At 39.5% G+C, this 19,106-nt stretch overlaps 1 protein-coding gene across 4 annotated transcripts in view; it reads right to left on the bottom strand.

Annotated features, from left to right (window-relative positions):
* The window catches only part of LIN54 (lin-54 DREAM MuvB core complex component), a 65,118-nt gene extending 48,013 nt beyond the window's left edge, over window positions 1-17,105 (bottom strand). Inside the window, exons 1-2 of one of the 4 annotated variants that reach the window (XM_029944136.1) lie at window positions 16,955-17,105; window positions 2,896-3,611 (exon numbers count right to left, since the gene is read on the bottom strand). In XM_029944136.1, the coding sequence (XP_029799996.1) occupies window positions 2,896-3,579 (684 nt within the window). In that variant the 5' untranslated portion in view covers window positions 3,580-3,611; window positions 16,955-17,105. Of the gene's footprint in view, window positions 1-2,895; window positions 3,612-14,639; window positions 14,951-16,954 lie in introns of those variants that run through there. The other 3 variants (XM_029944150.1, XM_029944145.1, XM_029944158.1) reach the window with 3 other exon arrangements.
* Window positions 17,106-19,106: the final 2,001 nt, after the last annotated feature.

Below are 19,106 nucleotides of genomic sequence, written 5' to 3'. Positions count from 1 at the left end.
TGATCTCACAGTTCATGAGTTTGAGCCCCAGTTGGGCTCTGTGCTGACAGCTCAGCTTGGAGCCTACAGCTTCCTTTGGATCCTCTCTCCCTCTCTCTCCCTCCCTCTCTCTCTCTCTCTCTCTCTCTCTCTCTCTCTGTCCTCCCCTGTTGGTGTTCTGTCTCTCTCACTCTATCTCTCAGGAAAAAAAAATTTTTTTAATTAAAAAGAAAATACCTGGCTTGCAAAACTGATATACTCAAATAAATGTATAACCATACTTTTAAAAGACTGATGCAATTTGGGAGACATACAGGGGATATATTTCCCAACTGTATTTATAGGCTTAAAATTTTTAAATAAGTCAGAATATGTCATTTACTGACTTAATACTAATAATCTCTAAAAATGAAAGTACTGATGTTCTTAGAAACCCATGTCTTATAGTAAATATTCTTTTAAGAGCTTAGAGTATTTCTCCATTTTTAATTGATTTTCACAATCATATGAACATATGAATACTTACCAATCAGGGGAAAATATAAACAATACAACCAAAGGCTCATTAATTATTCAAATGAATAACTCCAATTTGGCCCCATGGCTACATTTCTTTAGTGGCTCATTATTTAAAGCAACATAATTCCTTCAAGGAACTGTACTTTTTGCATTATAAAGTCTAAACTACACTAGAACAAAATTATTAAGTGAAGCAAAGGATAAATTATTTAACCAACAGATAAAGACAAAAATGAATCAAAAAAGGAAATTTACAAATATGGCCAAATATATGATCAAATAATACATGCAGGTAATTATTGGCACTGTATTATATAGATTCAGCAACTAATAAGTAGCTATGTTGTTCTAAACTGTTAGTTATTAATTACTTTTATATACTACACACAAGAAACATGGGACAGTGTTTATGTATCTATAATTAAGTGTAACTATACTTCTTTGTTACTGCCTCTGGCCTCAACTGTCACCTCTTTCCTTCATTTTTCAAGATGGGTCTCCTTCTTCCACCCTTACCTGCTGTCCACACCCTAACAGTTTCAATACTCTGATTAAACTTAAGACAACGCTGAGGGCTGTCTAGGAAAAAAACCAGAGAATCATATACACGGTCTAATACTAAACCAAATATTCTGGTGCCTAGAGAGGAAATATACAGATGTGTAGCTTATTTGGGTTTTTTTTCCCCTATGCTTTAGAGCTTTGTAGCTTTTTAATTTTTGAATTGGAAAGATTTGAGTTGCCCAAAAATAACTGGACAAGTGGAACAATATTCTAGCTGGGGTCTTTTGTTGTTTGTTTTTTTTAAAGCTCTTTTTTAAATAAATAGAATCAGGTTTTATATAAGTAACAAAAATAAATGCTTTCATAGTCAGTACTTAGAGACTGTAGTAGAAACCCTGTAGATACAAGTAAACTGGTCATGAAACAGCATATATATATATATATACATATATATATATATTGCTCTAATAAATGAAAAAAATGACCTTCTGATTTTCATTATCAGTTTATTATGAACGTGGTTATGATCCACATCTCCAAAGCCAGATAAACTCTGGTAAACTAATAAAAACAAGTTTTAAAACTGATTTCAAAAACAAGCTGAGGACAAGATGCTTGATGGTGTTAGTATATGCCATTCAAGAGATTCTCTTCAAAAGAAGTAAAAGGAAGTCGGAGATAAGTGAGAGATGATAATGAACAAGAAAGAAAAGAGCATTAACTATTTAATCATGGCAGGAGGAACATGGGAAAATTACAAGGTTTGAGAAATTATACAAAGTGCTTAAATAAAAAAACCCAAGAAAAATAAGTTTCCAGTTATTTTGCAAACATAATAACCAAAATAACTAGAAATATTATTTCTAGTGTCAGTTGAATGTGGATAGCTCCCCAAATTTTCCTACTTCCTTATATACCTGCATGAGTTCTCTAATTCATGGCTTCTCCATTTTTTCTGAAAGGTGAACCTTTCAAACAGGGAATGCATTTGTGTTTCCTGATATTGAGTGGATCATTTTATTTTAAGAGCAGTGGTGACCTCAAAAGGCCTATTTGAGCATAAAAAACTAGGAACCATTTAATGTATGTTCTGTTAACTTTCTACCTTGGGATCCTATTCATACTAATAATAGGAACCTTTTTTTTTTTTTTAGGAACCCTTTTGAAGAATCCTCAAAGTTTTGAGAACTACATCAATACTATCTTTTACTATGTATTTCATCATGATCAAATTAGCCATCTTTCAGCTAAAGTAAAAAACTTAGAGAAGTAACCAACCCAAAGTTCCACAGGTGATAGGGTAGCCTTGAGGTCACTCAAATCCAGCTGATCCAATTCTAAAGCCAACATGTTACCTTCCATCATGTGACACTGCCCTTTCCACACTGCAAACACAAGTGATGGCAATGGACAATAAACTGCAAAGAGGTGGCACGCGCTGGCTAGTATGTGCTATTGCTGGCTCCAAGGGTTTCTCAGAGCAGCAAGTTTTCCTAGACTTTGGCTATCTGTTAACTGAAAAAAATTATGTCTCAATGATTTTTTAACAGCCTAGCAGCAATTCTGGTATCTTTATACCAGCAGAGCATACTTGCAAACTACTACTAAGAATAAAATGCATTTAAAAATGAGGTAAAAGCTATAAATACACTAAATTGGAAAATTTAACAGAAATTAAGTTTGCCCTATGTCCTCTAGCAAACATTTTCAAAGCATCAGACATATCAAATTTTACAAAAAAAACCAAAACAAAACAACCACAAAATCACTAAAAGCAACATTCAAAAGAATTCAGTAACAACTATGCATTTAATTACCCTACAAACACAACTATGAATCAATTTAATTTTTAACATGCATTTGAATTAATAAGCCCCCTTTTTTTTCTTTTACCTGTACTGTTTTTAACTGTTGGGTCTGTAACACAGAGGGCTGAGTTGTTGTATTAATCAGTTGACTTCCTGGGGTCAATGCTGAGACACCAATGACAGGTTTCACCTCTGGCCTCCCTCCAATGGTAACTACTTTAATTTGCTGCGGTGGTAACTTAGCATCTCCTGACTGGGCCTGAGTTGTAACTTTCTGAGCCTGGGGTAGTTGGCTATGGGGTAGTGCTAAAACAATTGGTGAACCAGACTTGCCCAAAGTTGTTAAAATTAACTTCTGTCCATCTGGTTTAAGGGTCTGATTGCCAAGTTTAAGATCTGATGTCTGTGATACTTTGTTTAAAATAATCTGATTGGCTGATATAGTCACAGGAGTCTGAGCACCAAGTTTTTGAAGGCCACTTGGAAAAGCTGGTTTCACTGTGGTATTAGAATCTGCTTTAGTAATTGTGGTATTCACTGCAACTTGGTTAGTGTGGTTACTGTACACTGTGATTGGTTCCGTGGAAATGGGCGTGGCTGTAGAGTCACCAGTAGAATTTATGTTGACAATTTCTTCCAGTTCTGTCTCCATGGGAATTGGGGATGAAACAATAACAGCCTCAATACTATCATCATCCACTAAAGTTATACCAGTGTCCATTATCTCCTCTGGAAGCAAACTATTCACCTCGGCTGGCACCACCTCCATGATCGTTCTCCAGCTAGAAAGTTGATCAGGCGCTGCAATAAAGTTGAAAATGAATAAATTACTAATTTTCAAAACAGATTTAAGAAAAAAAGATTTTAAAAATGCAAGTGACAAAATCATCATTTATTACTGATGTATAATTGAGTAAAAGCTATTCCTGATGTCTATTTGGCTTAAACCACTCCAACATATCGTCAAATCTCAAGAATCTGAAATAAGTCAGACGGCACACAAAAGTAGAAGCAAATATTCTCATTGACTGTGTCTCAATCAAAAAGTATACTGCATTCAATCAATAGCAGGTCACATAATTACAGGAAACTCCTTCCCAATGCCTACTCTGAAACTCTTTACCTTTTGATATGTCTGCTCATTTTATTTCTTGCCAGTTATTTTTCCAACTGACAAACTTGAAAATTGCTGATTCACATAAAGGAAGATTTAAATGTAAACAAATACTGGAAAATATCTTCAAATCTCGAGGGAGCTAGGTCCTAAAATGAAGGTAGTTTGCCATCTATAAAAATCCATTAAATACTCAAAGTAATGTTAAAGGAGTTCTAGCGTAATCCATCTCAGCAAATCCAGATTAAATGACTTATTTGGCTCAAGTGTGATCAGTTAGCTTCATATGAAAAAAAAAACACCTTTATTTGGAAAGAAGATTCTCAAATACTTCTTAGCCATTTAAAAGGTCAAGTGGCGCCTGGGTAGCTCAGTTGGTTAAACCTCTGACTTCAGCTCAGGTCATGATATCACGGTTTGTGGGTTCAAACCCTGCATCAGGCTCTGTGCTGACAGCTCAGAGCCTGGACCCTGCTTCACATTCTGTGTCTCACTCTCTTTCTGCCCCTCCCCCACTCGTGCTCTGTTTCTCTCTGCATCAATAATAAATAAACATAAATAATTTTTAAAAATGTCAAAAAGGAACCATTTAAAAGGCATAACAGTCTAATACAAAAAAAGGGGTAATAATAATAAAGCAAATTATGAATAAATCAGAACTGTGATGCTTTTATCTCTTTAATGTTTATTTTTGAGAGACAGCAAGTGTGAGCACATGCGCACGCATGTGTGGGCAGGGGAAAGGCAGAGAAAAAAGGAGACAGAGGATCCAAAGTGGGCTCTCAGCTGACAGCAGTGAGTCCATCAGCCCGATGTAGGGCTTAAACTCACGAACCATAAGCTCATAACCTGAGCTAAAGTCAGACACAACCGAGTAACTCAGGCACCCTAGAACTGTGATGCTTTTAGCCAAAGGTTATGCAGAACTTCCAATAAAGGAGTCAGTACCCTTATCTTCACATATTAGAGAGAGTACATCATGTTCATAACTGACTAAATAGTAATGTTACTTGACCATACAACATTAAAGATCCACAGAAACCTAATCAGCAGTTCTTTCTCTTCTTCCATTTTTTAAAATACAAAAATGCAACACCCATTCTGAGATTAAGAGTAACAGACATAAGCAATCAATAATTATTATCATTAATAAATACTAATAGTGCCAAAATTAATCATTGAATGCTCGCTATATACCAACGATAGCATAATTTATCCTCACAACCATTCTGAGACAGTATCTTTACCACTCCCATATTACAGATGAAGAAACTTGGGTTATATAATCTGCCTAAGGTCACATACTAGTAAATGATAGAGCCCAGACTCAACCTCAGGATATGTTTTATGATACCAAAGTTGAAAATTTTAATCACAAAATTACATTGCCTTAAACTTTTACCAATGGTATTTTTTTAATGAAGAAAAAACAAGTCTACTCTTTTACAGTCAATCCCTTACCCCAAAAATCTCACCCTGCACAACCACTATTCTATTCCTACAGATTAATTTTGACTTTTGTCCTTCTAGAATGTCACATAAACAGAATATATATTATATACTTGTGACATAAAGGAACCATACAACATGATTAAGATTTACCTGCATTCCTTCACTTACTAGGAGTTCTGTTTCTTTTTATTGCTGAGTAATATTCTATCATACCAATTAACCACAATTTGTTTAACCATTCACCTGCAAATGGAGTGTTTCCAGTTGGGGATTCTTATAAATAACACTGCTAGTTTGTTATGGATGGCATTTTCATATTTTCTGAATAAAGACAAAGTAGTAGACTTGCTGGGTCATAAGGTAAATTTATTTTTAACTTTCCATGAAACTGCCAAACTATTTCCCAACTTGGCTGTACCACTGTATACACCCACCAGCAATGTGCAAGAGTTCCTTCCAGCTGCTCCACGTCCTCGCTAGCAATTGGTATTATCAGTCTTTTTAGCCATTCTAATGGGTGTGAAATGATATCTCATAGTGGTTTTCACTTGCAATGCCCAAATGACTAATAACAGTGAGCAACTTTTTATATGTGCAGTGTATTTGTGCATCTTCTTTTGAAAAGTGCCTGTTAAAATCTTTTGCCTTTAAAAAAAATACTGGCTTTTTTTTTGTCTTCTTATTGAGTTGGCTAAGCTCTTTATATATACTATAAAATCATCAGTCACAATAACGTGTAGCTCGAAGGAATCACTACTATTTTGAGACCCCAAAGTACTAACACTTCTCTACATGCAGCTCTTTCTGATCAGGAGAATCCCCTCAGATATTTGTGGGAATTTAAAGTAGACATGTAAAAACATTAACACCAATTATACCTTTAGCAATGGCAGTCACAACAATAGTACATAACAACAAAGGGCTCGGCCAGCCATGTCTCATAGCTTCCCTTCCCTACTGCACATCTTGTCCAGGCCCCATCAGTTGCATCTGCATACTCTATTCCCCACAGAACAAGGCGGGATGATGACTTGGGTGCTAGTATCCAACAGAGCCATGGAAGTTTGACTCCATGGCTGAGGCTCCACCAGCATATTTAGACATGTCGTATGGCCTTTGGTCCCCCCCCACCCCCCGTAAGGACAGGGAGATCTTTGCCCAACCTCTATTCATCTCTCTCCTTAAAGCACCAGAAGTAGTGTAGGAGGAGGGAGAAATCAAGTCACAGGAGACAGCGGATTGGCAATGAATTTACTTTCAGTTTCAAGTACCCACAGTTCCAACTCAACTAAACAAACTTCTGACTCACCCAAAATTCTCATCCTATGACACCATTATCTCAGCTTTGGGGACTTCTTAACTCAGCGACTATAGCCACACTGCCTTTCAGCTGGGTTATGGAGTTGAGTGTACAACAACCAAAGCACCGTCTGGGCTCTTGGTTTAGATCCTAAATATCCATTAAGAGGTAGAACACTGGAACACTTATCCCCCTGCCACCCTTGTCCACCACTTGGGTGACACCATTCACTACCAGATGCCCGAATCTTTCATATTCCCTAAGCTAGCTGACATGGCTCTCATCTTTCATCTTTCATAAAGCGATGTCTCTGCCAGTACGCCATTTTCATGGCCCAAACTGCCAACAGCTATGAGCAATCTGAGATTTTAGACCCTCTTTGTAAGCTAACAAAGTATCCTGTTACCATTTCATACATACTGCAGGCCATACAGTAATCCTAGGTAGAGACACAGGACTTATTACAGTACAGCCAGGAACATGAGAGCACCATGTGTATATGCGTTCTTCCAGTTGCCCACAAGTCCCACGGGGTAGATATGGAGAGGCTCAGGAAGATACTATGCAGGCAAGGGGTTTGGATCACAACTAAGAACCCTGAGCTCAGAGAACCTGATTCATTTATAATGGGCTGAAGCACACCTGCCCTTTCATCCACAGGAAGATATTATCTTTATTATAATGCACAATAAGCAAATCTGTCCTTGGCTACAGCACAAGTCACTATTTCTATCATTCAAGGCTGTATGCTATACATACATCCTAGAAATGATCATTTAAATGGGCAGTCACTGCCTCACTTGCAAGAGGTGCAGGAATGCAAAGAGCAATGAAAAACTGTCTCCCAATAGTATATCACCCTAGCTACTTATCTCAGTAAATGTTTTATACTTCAAGTGTACAGGTCTTGCACATAAACTTACCCCTAAGCATTTCATGTTTTTTGATGGACTGCAAAAGGTTTTTTTTCTCCAACTTTCCAATTGTTACTAATATATAGAACTGTTGTTTTTTTATATTGTCCATGTAGTCTATAACCCGGGTAAACTCACGTATTAATTTTAGTAGCTTTTTGATGTAGATCTCTTAGGATTTTCTACAAACATAATCCACATTGTTTGAGAATAATGTCTGTATTTCTTCCTTTCCAATCAGCATGTCTTTTCTTTTCCTTGCCTTACCGCACTAAGACCGCCAGTAAAATGTTGAATAAAGTGATAAGAGAAGACAGCTTTGCCTTGTTACCAATCTCATATGTTAGCTGTGGGTTTTTCATAAATCCCCTTTATCAGGTTGAGGAAGCAAACTAATATTCCAGTTTGCAGAGTTCAGAGGGTTTCTTTTTTTTTTTTCCCCATCATAAATGGTTACTTTTGTCACATGCTTTTTCTGCAAATAATGAGATAATCACACAGCTTTTCCTTTTGGCCTCTGAATTTTTAATTTTTTTATTATTAAGCCAATTTTGCATTCCTGAAATAAGCCCTACTCAGTCAGGACGTATTGTACTTTGTATATATGCTTGAATTCTATTTCCTAATATTTTTTCTGCACTCATGAGGGACACTGGTGAGTAGTTCTTTTTCCCACAGTGGCTGTCTGGGGATACTGCTAGCCTAATAAAATGTGTTGGGGCATGTTCCTTCCTCTTCAATTTTCAGACAAGTGAGCATAGAATTGTTACTATTTCTTCCTGAAATGTTTGTTAGAGCTCAACAATGAGGCCATCTAGACATAATCTTTCTTGTTTTTTAAAGTATAGATTCAATTTCTTTGGTAGATGTAGGGTCCAGATTATTCAGTGCCTTTGATATTTGATAGTTTGTGTCCTTCAAGGAATTTATCTATTTCCTCTAAGTTGTCAAATTTGTTAGCATTGTTATACATAATATTCTTTTATTAATGTCTGTTGAAATGTCAACACTTCACTCCTCATTTTGGAATTTCTGTGTTTTTTCTTTTTTCTTTTTTCATTAGTCTGGCCTGAGAGGTATCAATTTTATTCATCTTTTCAAAGAACCATTTTGGCTTCACTGATTATCGCAATTATTTATCCATTTTTAATTTAATCAACTATTACGTTTATCTCTTTCTTCTGCTTGCTTTTCATTTATTTGTTCTTTAATTTGTTTTTAGAAGCTTAAGATGGAAGCAGAGATAAGGGTTCAGTAAACCATAGTCCACAGACCAAATCAGGCCCATAGTCTGTTTACTGCTCTCCAGTTAAGAATGGTTTTTATATTTTTAAATAGCAGGGGTGAGGGGAGTATATATAAATTATATAAAACAACATGGCCTTCAACACCTAAAATAGTTCCCATCTGGCTCTTCGCAGAAAAAAAAGCGTCTAAAGCTCTTAGTTTTACTGATTTTAAACCTTTCTTCTTTCCTAAAATAAACACTTAATATTAAAATTTTGCCTCAAACTGTTGCTGCATTCCGTAGGTTTTTATTATTATTAATTTCAAGTATTTTCAATATTCCATGTGATTTTATCTTTGAACCATGGAAAAATAAAGACATGCTATATAACTCCCAAATGTTTGAGGATTTTCCATCTTATTATTGATTTCTAATTTACTATTTATTGCCAAAGAATGTGATACTCTACAACATTTCCATTATTCCAAATTAGACTTGTTGTATGGCTCAGTATGTGGTCTACCTTAGTGCACCTGAAAAGGACATGTGTTCTACAGTTGCTGACAGCAGTGTTCTACAAATGTCAATTTTATCAAGTTGGTTGATAGTGTTGTTCATATCTTCTATATTGTTACTTTTTCTTCTTCTATCAATTACTGAGAAGACTGTTAAAATCCCCAAACATGATTGTGGATTTGTCTATTTCTCCTTGTCTATGCCTTTTGGCTTCATATATTTTGAAGCTTGCTATTCAGAATGTCTTTTTATTTGTCCTGTTAAAAAAAGACTAGGAATGACAGGACTAGAGTCTCCCTTGAACTCGGAGTAAAGTTCAAACTTCTAACAAGAAAAGGTCTGATCGATTTGGCCAGTCTCTATGCAGTATGGGGCTGTGCAGAATTCTGGAGACAGCACACCTCAAAGCCACTGAGCAGCCTACGATAAATGCTTTATAGTTAGACATCTATATCTGTTTCAATCAGGGTCACATGCATGGCATGGTGGCCTGTGCTAAAAGAAACTCTGAAAAGGAGCTGTGGGCATGGCAGGAAAGGGTTTGGCCATGTAGCTACATGAATCATCACTCTAATTTTATCCCTTAGGAATGGAAGATATGTACTAGCACATGCAACCTCATCATCACTGTGTTGAGGACCACTCCAAGAAAAGAAAGGGTTTTCATAAGCCAATAGGGCCAAGTTTTACTTCACCCCATCTGTACAAAGGGTTACATGTCAAGGTATGGTAGGAAAGAAGGCAGAACATACAATGTATTCCTCATGCCGCCAATATATATTTTTGCTTATAAAACAAAGTTCTAAAAGCAAAGTATGATTCGTGAAGCCAAACATTGAGTTTTTCCTTCTCACAGTTGAACAGGGTTGAATGGTTTAAATCTAATGAGAGTTAAAGATTCACTGATTTCAGGAAATCTAATGATTTCTGTATTTGTCTCAACTGTATTACATTTTAAGTTCTACCTAAAATAGCACCCTCACTCTCATCTCCACCGTCCTTAGCATTGTGTCTCGTAGCATTTACCACAACCATTCATCCTCCCCTACTTTTTTAGAATGCAAGCTCCTTGAGGACTGAGACTTATCTGTCTTCATCACTGGATCCCATATCTCCAATGCCTACAACAGGGTTGCCACATAATAGTTTCTCAATACAAACTTAAGAATGAATAATTTAACCATGGAGAAGAGGTATCATCTAAAATTCTAGCATTATTTACATTGGGCTCTCAAAGATAACTTTGGTTTGTTTATTTGAGTAAGACAGTTTTATATAGGGCTCTAAGACTTCACAACACTTCAAATAAAATAACAAATTCACAACACTCAAACTGAGAAACTCCTCTTCAAATAAGTTTTTAAATACTCAATTAACTTTTAACTAATACCCTCTTCAATTATATTCATCTTAAGACAGACAAGGTTCTCTTAATTTTTAAGTAGCTTATGATTGTTATCAGTCATTTAATGAAAAAATACTTACTGCTTCCCAACTCTTTAGAGGGCATTATGGGTAATTAACCAAAGATCTTGCCATGGCAAAGCTAAGAAATTGGTAGAAGAATGGCATGATCATAGTTGTACTCTGGGAAGATTAACTTCATCTCAGTATTTTAGTGGACTGAGGGCAGGGAGACCAGTTAGAAGGCTATTATAGCAATTAGTTCAAGACAGGTTTATGGAAGGTCTGACTTAAGATAGTGAATGATTAAAACAAACAGAAAATAAAAAATAATGTATGACAGAAATGGCAAATGCTCTATGCTTTTACACCTTTTAAGAGTTCCTCAGAGAGGGGCACCTGGGTGGCTCAGTTGGTTGAGCATCAGACTCTTGATTTCAGCTCAGGTCATGATCCCAGAGTTGTGGGACTGAGCCCTTTGTCAGGCTCAGCGTTGACCACAAGCTTGGGATTCTCTCTTTCTCTCTCCCTCTCTGTTCCTCTCCCCCAATAATGTGCTCTCTTTAATAAAAAAGTTTTTCATGAAATATTATCAGTGCTGACACACTGTTACTTTATTAATTACAGGTAAAGGACAGCCTAGGTGAGTGTTTTCATTCTTGCATATAATATTATTAAGTGGTGATCTATCCTCATATTACAGATGAGTGAATAATTTGTCAGACTAGACAAATACCTGAGTGTTTAAGAACTCTACTTTTGTACCTAGATCTTACCACCAGTGCTAACTGGTTAACTCTACCATTTGGATTTTAGCTAGGATTTCTAAAATCAAACACTGACAGCTCAAAAAACTACGTAACTTCATTTCTCAAACTAAACTGGGAGCACAGACGTCCTGAGGAATATTTGAAAAGTCTGTATTTTCATTTTGATATTTGTTTTAAATAGTGCACTCTGGATCATCGGAATAACTACCTCATACCCACAACCAATGGTACTAGATCGGGGAGGTCTAAAAAAAAGGCACAGAAGGGTCTTACAAGGTAAATGATATATTTATGCTAAGTAAAAGCCAAACCATCTGTGACTTAAAGAGGAAAGCTTTGCAGCATTTAAACAGAGAAAAGTGGTGAGGGAGCTGGAGTATCACAGGATATATAGTTCATAGAAAACTGCACACCTTGCCAAGATAGGCAATAGTATGTTCACTATGCAAAGAAAGAGTTTGTTTCAGCAAAACAACATCATCCATTACCCTAAACTTAATTTGTTTTACTGGCTTTACAGTTTTGTTTATACTTCCTTTATAAATCTACTTGTGTTTTATACTTCCATAAAAGCACTAAACATAAGGAATTTATACTTATATACATCTAAAAATTAAATATTTTAATAAAACTATTTAGGCCAATACTAAGGACGTACATATTTTTTCCCCTTAAAGGGGGGACTATATATATGTATTATTCATGCTTAAGACTAACATGATGGATAAAACATGGGAATCCAAATCAGATTCACTTCCAAATGTTGGCTCTCCTACTTGTTTAACACATAACTCTAAGCAGTAATCTCCCTAAGCCTCCATTTACTTGCAGGGTTACTATGATTTAGATGGAGAAAGAATAAAAGAAATTTTCATTTGACTTATAGTATACCACATTCGATATTCTATCGAAGCGGGGCTTAAAATCTTGTCATCTTCGATGATTCTCCATAGAACTATTAATCTGTAATATACATGCAGATTACACCTTCACTATGTCTCCTTCCCAATGCAACCAAGAATTTCCCCCTCTGAAGTTTGGAACCTACTATAGTATCTTTATCTCCATCTACTTTAACCTACAGCACATCCTACAGAAAAGCTACAGAATGTATCTCTTGAGTGCATCTGTGACGCTGTCACTCTATTTTAAAATGTTCTGTAACTGTCAGGGCTCCCTGGTGGCTCAGTGGGAGAAGCATGTGACTCTTGATCTCAGGGTGGTGAGTTCAATCCCCACATACAGTATAGAGATTATTTAAACAAAACTTGCAAAAAATTAAATTTTCTGTAACTCTCAAGGCCTTCTGCATTAAAGCTCTACCTAACCCATCCTTCCAACTTTACCTCCCATTGATTCCTAAACTGAAAGTTTCCTGAGACAATGATCTGAGATATCCTCTATTCCTAGCACAGTATATAACACATAAAAGATATCCAATAGTAACATTTGAAATAAGCAATGAAAAATCTATAATGCTCCTCTTCCCCCAAAATGACTCTACACTATCTTGGGTGGCATAACTCTTCCTTCATCTGTAACACACTTCTAATTAGTAATAGACAACTGTTCTAACAGGGTGAAAACTGGCCTTTAAAGGCAATCACAAAGAATCACAAAAATTCAACAGTCCTCTGTGATTAAAAGAAAAGGAAAGCCAATGAAAAAGCATTTTAATCTCCCTCTTTATTTTAATTACTTTCTAAATTCTGAGTTTTGCTACTTACTTAGCCCTTAATTGACATATACCAAATAAATGCAACATAAAAGCTGTAAGAAAAAAACAGAACCAAATCCCGACTGGATAATACAAGAACATCAGACAAATGATTAACAAAAAAACTCATTAACTAAAGCTTCTGAGTACCTCCACAATTCCCCTGAAATTTTTTTGGTCCCTTATTTTTCTAATGAATGAAAGCCAAATGTCTAAGCTACATACACACATGCACACAAAATACTTCTCCTCTGAATGAAACACATAATGTATAATATTGTATGTCATTCTATGACATCATCTCTTTGTAGGACACTTGGATAAGAAAAATTACTGCTACTCATAAACATTACTGATGGGCGTTTCTTAAATATTCACCTCTCTGTTCAGGCTCATATAGTCAAATGGGACTGACCCAACCTTCCACTAAAAAGCTGGAAAAACTAGAGGGCCCAAATTAATGTATAAAAATTTGATTCAAATGTAACTTTTCAGTAACACTACTGCTGTATGGAAGCAGAAAGACTCCTGAGCAATCTGTAGCACCATCTAAAACATACCTGGATCTTTAAGGAACCAAACAAAATTAAACTTTGGCCATGATAAAGTCAATCACTCCTATGCTCCAGCTCTTTAAACAAAGAGCTAACAAGTCCAGTATTCAGAATAAAGCATAGGTCTCAATTCATCTCTCCCAACTTAATTCGCAGCCATCACAACTCCCTTAACAGCGAAGGTAAAACTTATGAGTCAAAATAGAACTCCCACAGCTGTATTTCCCTTGGATTATAAAATCTACATATTGCAAAATATTCCAGAACTTTTGTCTCCAAATTCGTGAAATGGAGGGGGAAGCAGGGAAAAACATGGACATAAAATATGACTGACAGTATCTCAATTGTCATTTGCCAAACGGCAGGGGCTAAAGGGTCACTCTATGGATGACAGAGCCATAAGAGAAAAAGACATTTTTAATTGTTACAAAACTGGTATTTACGTTCAAAAAATGTAAGCATCCACACCCCAACAAGTTATAGACTACGATCTAAGGCACAGAGCTTAAATGCAGAATAAAATGCCTATGCTCTACCCCCCTAAAGAAACATAAACCCTATAAACTGAACATCACCACACCAACACCCGCCACAGTGGATGTTTTAAATATTAAGTCAGGAAATCATGGTAAGTGCTAGCGGTTCCTCTAGGCCTCAGCAGCAGCCTTAGGTATAAGAGCAAACTCGAGCCCTCTTAACACTCGTAGAATAATGTTGATGTCATTACGAGGCTACTGATTCTTTGCACTCTGGACTAGTCATTCCTTGATCCACAACGCAATTCCTCTCTTACCCACCAACCCCCTAAATAATAGAGATCTCAGTGCAGAGAAGCCCTCGGATACCCTTTTCCCCTCTACCTCCGGCGGTTGCCGCTTTCTCCTCCCTCCGGCTCCGAGGTGGGGGCTCCAGAAGGTCCCGGGCAATTCCGAGCCCGGGCGGTGCTTGTTTTGCCTGTGCACGGTAGCTCTGGCCAGCCGCTTCCTTTCCCAGTCTGCTCGAACTCGAGCGCTACAGGGGACCCGGGGGCCGGGGTGGGAGCCCGGGTGGCGACGCCGCCGCTGCCGCCGCCTCTGGTATGTCAGGGGCCGGGATTGTATTTCGAAAGATCCGCCATTTTCACCTCGTCATCACCATCACAGCTCAGCAGCTTCCCCGACAGCCCGAGCCCGGGCCGCCGCCGCCGCCGCCGCCGCCAGTAACCTCCCCCTTCCTCCTCCTCCCCTCCCCGGCCCTCCCCTCCGGAGAGGCGCACACCCACATATCCGGGGAAACCTCCCGCCCGCCCCGCCAACCTTCAAAAGCACAGGGAGATACAAATGCACACACAGCCCACGCCGAGACCTTTCACCCCACGGAGAAAAAATGGTGCTTCTGCGGGCCCGGCAGCTACGCGAAAGGAAGTCGCTCTACCTGCTGAGTCCCAAGTCTGGCATATTTTTGTTTTGAAGAGCAAATGACACACGGAAGGCGGCATAAGGACAATAAAGAACCCAAACTCTTTCATTTTCAGTAAAGCAACTTGGACAGACGACGGAATGCGTTTTATTCACTGTGCTCATTTCAGATTCTAAAAACCTGATCAAGACCTTTAATGTCATTAACCGAATGACGTTTTCCTCCACTTCAGCACTACTTTGACAGAACGACCCATTCCCATATTCAAGTCTGATCTCACATTTGTAAATTACAGGCACTGATCCTCCCGCTGATAATGTGGTCAAGACGAGTAATTCTAAAAACACAGTTTCAACTATTTTCCTCTTCACTTAATTTCATCTCACCATTTCTGTCCGTGAACACTGACTTCCAATCTGTCATTGGTTTAAGATGTCAAAACCCAAGTAGGTTTAAAATATACTGATCCTATTCACGAATGAACAATTTCTAAAATACAGAAAATACACCTCTAAACAAAAACTATTTGCCAAATGTTAAGATCTAAGTCACTAAATTTTTAAAAATTTGCCGCAGATATATTTGTTCAAAACCGAGAAACTAAACAGCTTGCTTTAGAACAAGACCCCAGAGATACCCATTTTTCCCAACAGCTACTCTCATTATGCGATTTAATAACTAAAAAAGAACATAAGCATTTTTAATCATCCTAGAAATAACACAAAACCATAAGCTGCCAGGCTTGTGACAAGACCAGAATTAAAAAAAAAACTCAAAACTGGTAACCTTTGTGAATTTCAGAAAGATATGGTAATCGCCCATTCAAAAGCTAAATTCTAAACTCACCAGTGAATTACAGTATAAACTCTGAAAGATCTACCTGAAATGAACAAACTGAATTTCAAGGTTGAGAATACGGCCACTCCACTGTCTTTTTTCAAAGTTAGTCTAAGAGTAAGGTGGAAGTTGAAAAAGCCATTTCATTTCCTTACCTTTCTTGAATGACAACTCCATATAAAAGCCAGTCGATTCAGGCTTTAAACAAGTGCTATCTACCACCCAGTCCAATTGCTCTTCATCTATGCAGCCTGCTTGACTAGGATGAGAATCTCAAGTCTTAACCAGTTTCTTCATCTTTAAACTTTATTCCCACCCCCAACACCCCGCAAGCCCCGTCCCATTCGCACTGTGCCTGGTGTTTACCGTTGCTTGGCCAAGCTAAGTCCCGGCCCGCTCCCTTTCCCCGTGCACCTCGGGGACATTATGACATTTAGATGGTGGGCTTCGCGAGGAAAACGGACACACACGAAGAGATCATACAAAAGGGCGTACGAAGAACGGGGCGGCGGGCAGCAAGGAAAGGAAGGGCTGGTACAAAATGACACAGCAGCAAAACCGGTTCCCAGAAACCCAGGGCTGACACAGTCTGCTACTCCGGCCACGCAAGGTGCGTGTCAACAGCCGCCGGAACTCTTCCTCCAGATTGCCGGGAAGGGCGGGCGGCCGGCCGTGCGCCGGCCTTGCCGGGTGACAGCCGCCCTCCGGGGTGCAGGCGGGAAGAGGCCGAACCAGGAGTATTCTCCCGCCCCTTGAGGCCCGGGTATAAAGCGCGGCGGCCCCGGCCGCCAGGTTCCCGCTCTCCGCCAAGACCCACCAGCCCAGACCCCCAGAGGGGGCGGTCCAGCGCCGTCCACCCGTTCCACCACCCGCAGTGGGGGCCAGCGCCCCCTTCCCGCCCGCCCGCTCAGATGTCCCCTCCCCCAGGGCTGACACTTACCAAAGCCGGCGGCGCCGCCGCCTGCTCCTCGCGCCGCGCTCCCTAGGCTCCCAGCAGCCGCGGCGGCGGCGGCGCCTCCGAGACACAGACCCGGGTTTGTTCAAAATCACGCGCCCAGCGCCATTCCACCGCCGCATCCCATAATACGCTGGGCCCTCCCCGCCCGCGCGCCCCTCTCCGCCCGCCCCTCTGCTCTACCGGCCCCGCCTCCCGGCTGGCTTCCTTCGCCCCGCCCCTTCCGCGGCGCCTTGCCCCTCCCCTTGGCAACCCGAGCCTCGCGTCATTCCGCAAGGCGCGGGAGTACGCGGCAGCTCCACGTGACCCCTAGCGGGCGTTCCGTCAGAGCTTTCGCAGGGAAAGTTCCATCTGGCCGAGCTGGGAGGGGGAAAGCCGGGTTGCGCCTGCAGTTGAGAGACTGCCGCATCTTCTAGCTTTCCTTGTTAGGAAGTCAGTGCTGTAGGTGCGATTTCCAGCAAACTGCCGCTGTTTAATGTGCTTGGGTGATCAGTATTCACAAATGTCCTCTTACGTTGTTTTTAGGCATTAATTTTGCAGGGATCGCTAAAAAGTCCCTGGGAGACCACGCAGAGTTAAACTCATTTTGAAAGGGACTTTTTGCAATGTGTAATTAAGACTAATACAATCAAAATTTTTGCATTTAGTCATCTTTTCTTTTATTTTTCGCGCTGTGCTTTATTAAAAAATAAGAAAAAAGCCAAATGTGGAGTCACATAAACAGGTAGTTAATAACTGTTGTGTGAAACAAGAACTTCACAGATGAAACAAGCAAACAAACAATACAAAAGAGGGTAATGTTAAGTGGTGTAGTACAGTCCATAATTGCTAATGGAGTACGGAAGACAAACAAGTCAACGTGACAGACAATGGCCAGGAAACATAATGGATAAAGTGAGACTTACGTTGTTTCAGTTGCTTTGGAATTAAGCAGTCCTGGTTTTAAATTCTGGCGCCTCATACATTAGTGTATAGACATTTATCAAGTTCCTTTACCCTTATGCAAAATAAAAATAACAAAGCTTCCCAGGATTTTGAGGGTTAAGGAAGTGAAAGGTGTCAAGCAGCCACACAGTTCCCACCTCAATGTTAGTTCTATTATGCAAAAATCAACACCATCCCATATCTACCTTGGCAAACTCAATGACAAAGCAAGTGGCATGCAATTAGCAAAGGCTTGGAAGCCAGAATGTCTGTGGCCTGTGCAAGGAAAGGGAGAAAACTGAATGATAAACAGTCTTTGTTGAGGATCAGTAGGTGGTGAGTCCAGTTTATGAGGAGCCTTGAGAGCTAGTGTGAGAAAACATTCTCAAACTTAAGTGGCCAGTGGTACTATGTATGGCAATTCTAGAAGGAAGAAGGGAGTTGAGACAGGGCACCCAAGTCTGGCTGGATTAGAGGGAAGCTATACCAAAAAGGGAGAAATTTTCTCAGTTTATTTCACAAGGCTAGCATAACCCTAATATCAAAACCCAAAACAAACAGTACCCAAAGAAAGGGAGGAAATTCTGTTCTTGTAATGCCCAGAACTCGGGCGACCCCCAAAAATGAACCACCAGAGTCCACAGTCAAAGCCAAGCAGCAAGGGTCATTTATTGCAGGTTCGAACCTGGGTCCTCCGCGCACTCCAAGCTGGTGGAGCGGGGGAGAGCCAGAGAGCCCTGTGCAGGGGGCTCACGTCCTTTTTATAGGCCGGCCCAAACAAGTCAGGGGCGTTCCCTTGTTACAGCGCTTACACTGGTCAATATCTAAGTTCAGACACTGGACATTCCCTGATTGGATCCCGCCACAGTTTGAACATCCAGTACTCCCCACCCCAATGTCGAGCCACGTGGCTGACCCCACCCTACACATAGCGCCCCAAGCGTATGTACAGAAGCAGAACAAGCGAGGCAGGCTAAGTCATTTTTCCTGGGACTCATACTGTTACAGAAATAGCACAGACCAGTTAAATTTCCATTTGCCTAGGTCTAATCTCACAACTCTTAGGTTCCTTAGGTTCCTCATTCTCACCATGACTTTGTTGCAAAGAAAGTTGAGCATTAAAATATCAGTATCAGTGGCGTGATAATAAAAAGAATTCATAACATGACGAAGTCTGGTCTATTCCAAGAATGGTAGTTTAACACTAAGAAAT

This window comes from Suricata suricatta, chromosome 1 (genome assembly GCF_006229205.1).
Source record: "Suricata suricatta isolate VVHF042 chromosome 1, meerkat_22Aug2017_6uvM2_HiC, whole genome shotgun sequence".
NCBI lineage: Eukaryota > Metazoa > Chordata > Mammalia > Carnivora > Herpestidae > Suricata > Suricata suricatta.
Note: the sequence above shows the minus strand (reverse complement) of the source record. Positions and strands in the feature narration are given on the sequence as shown.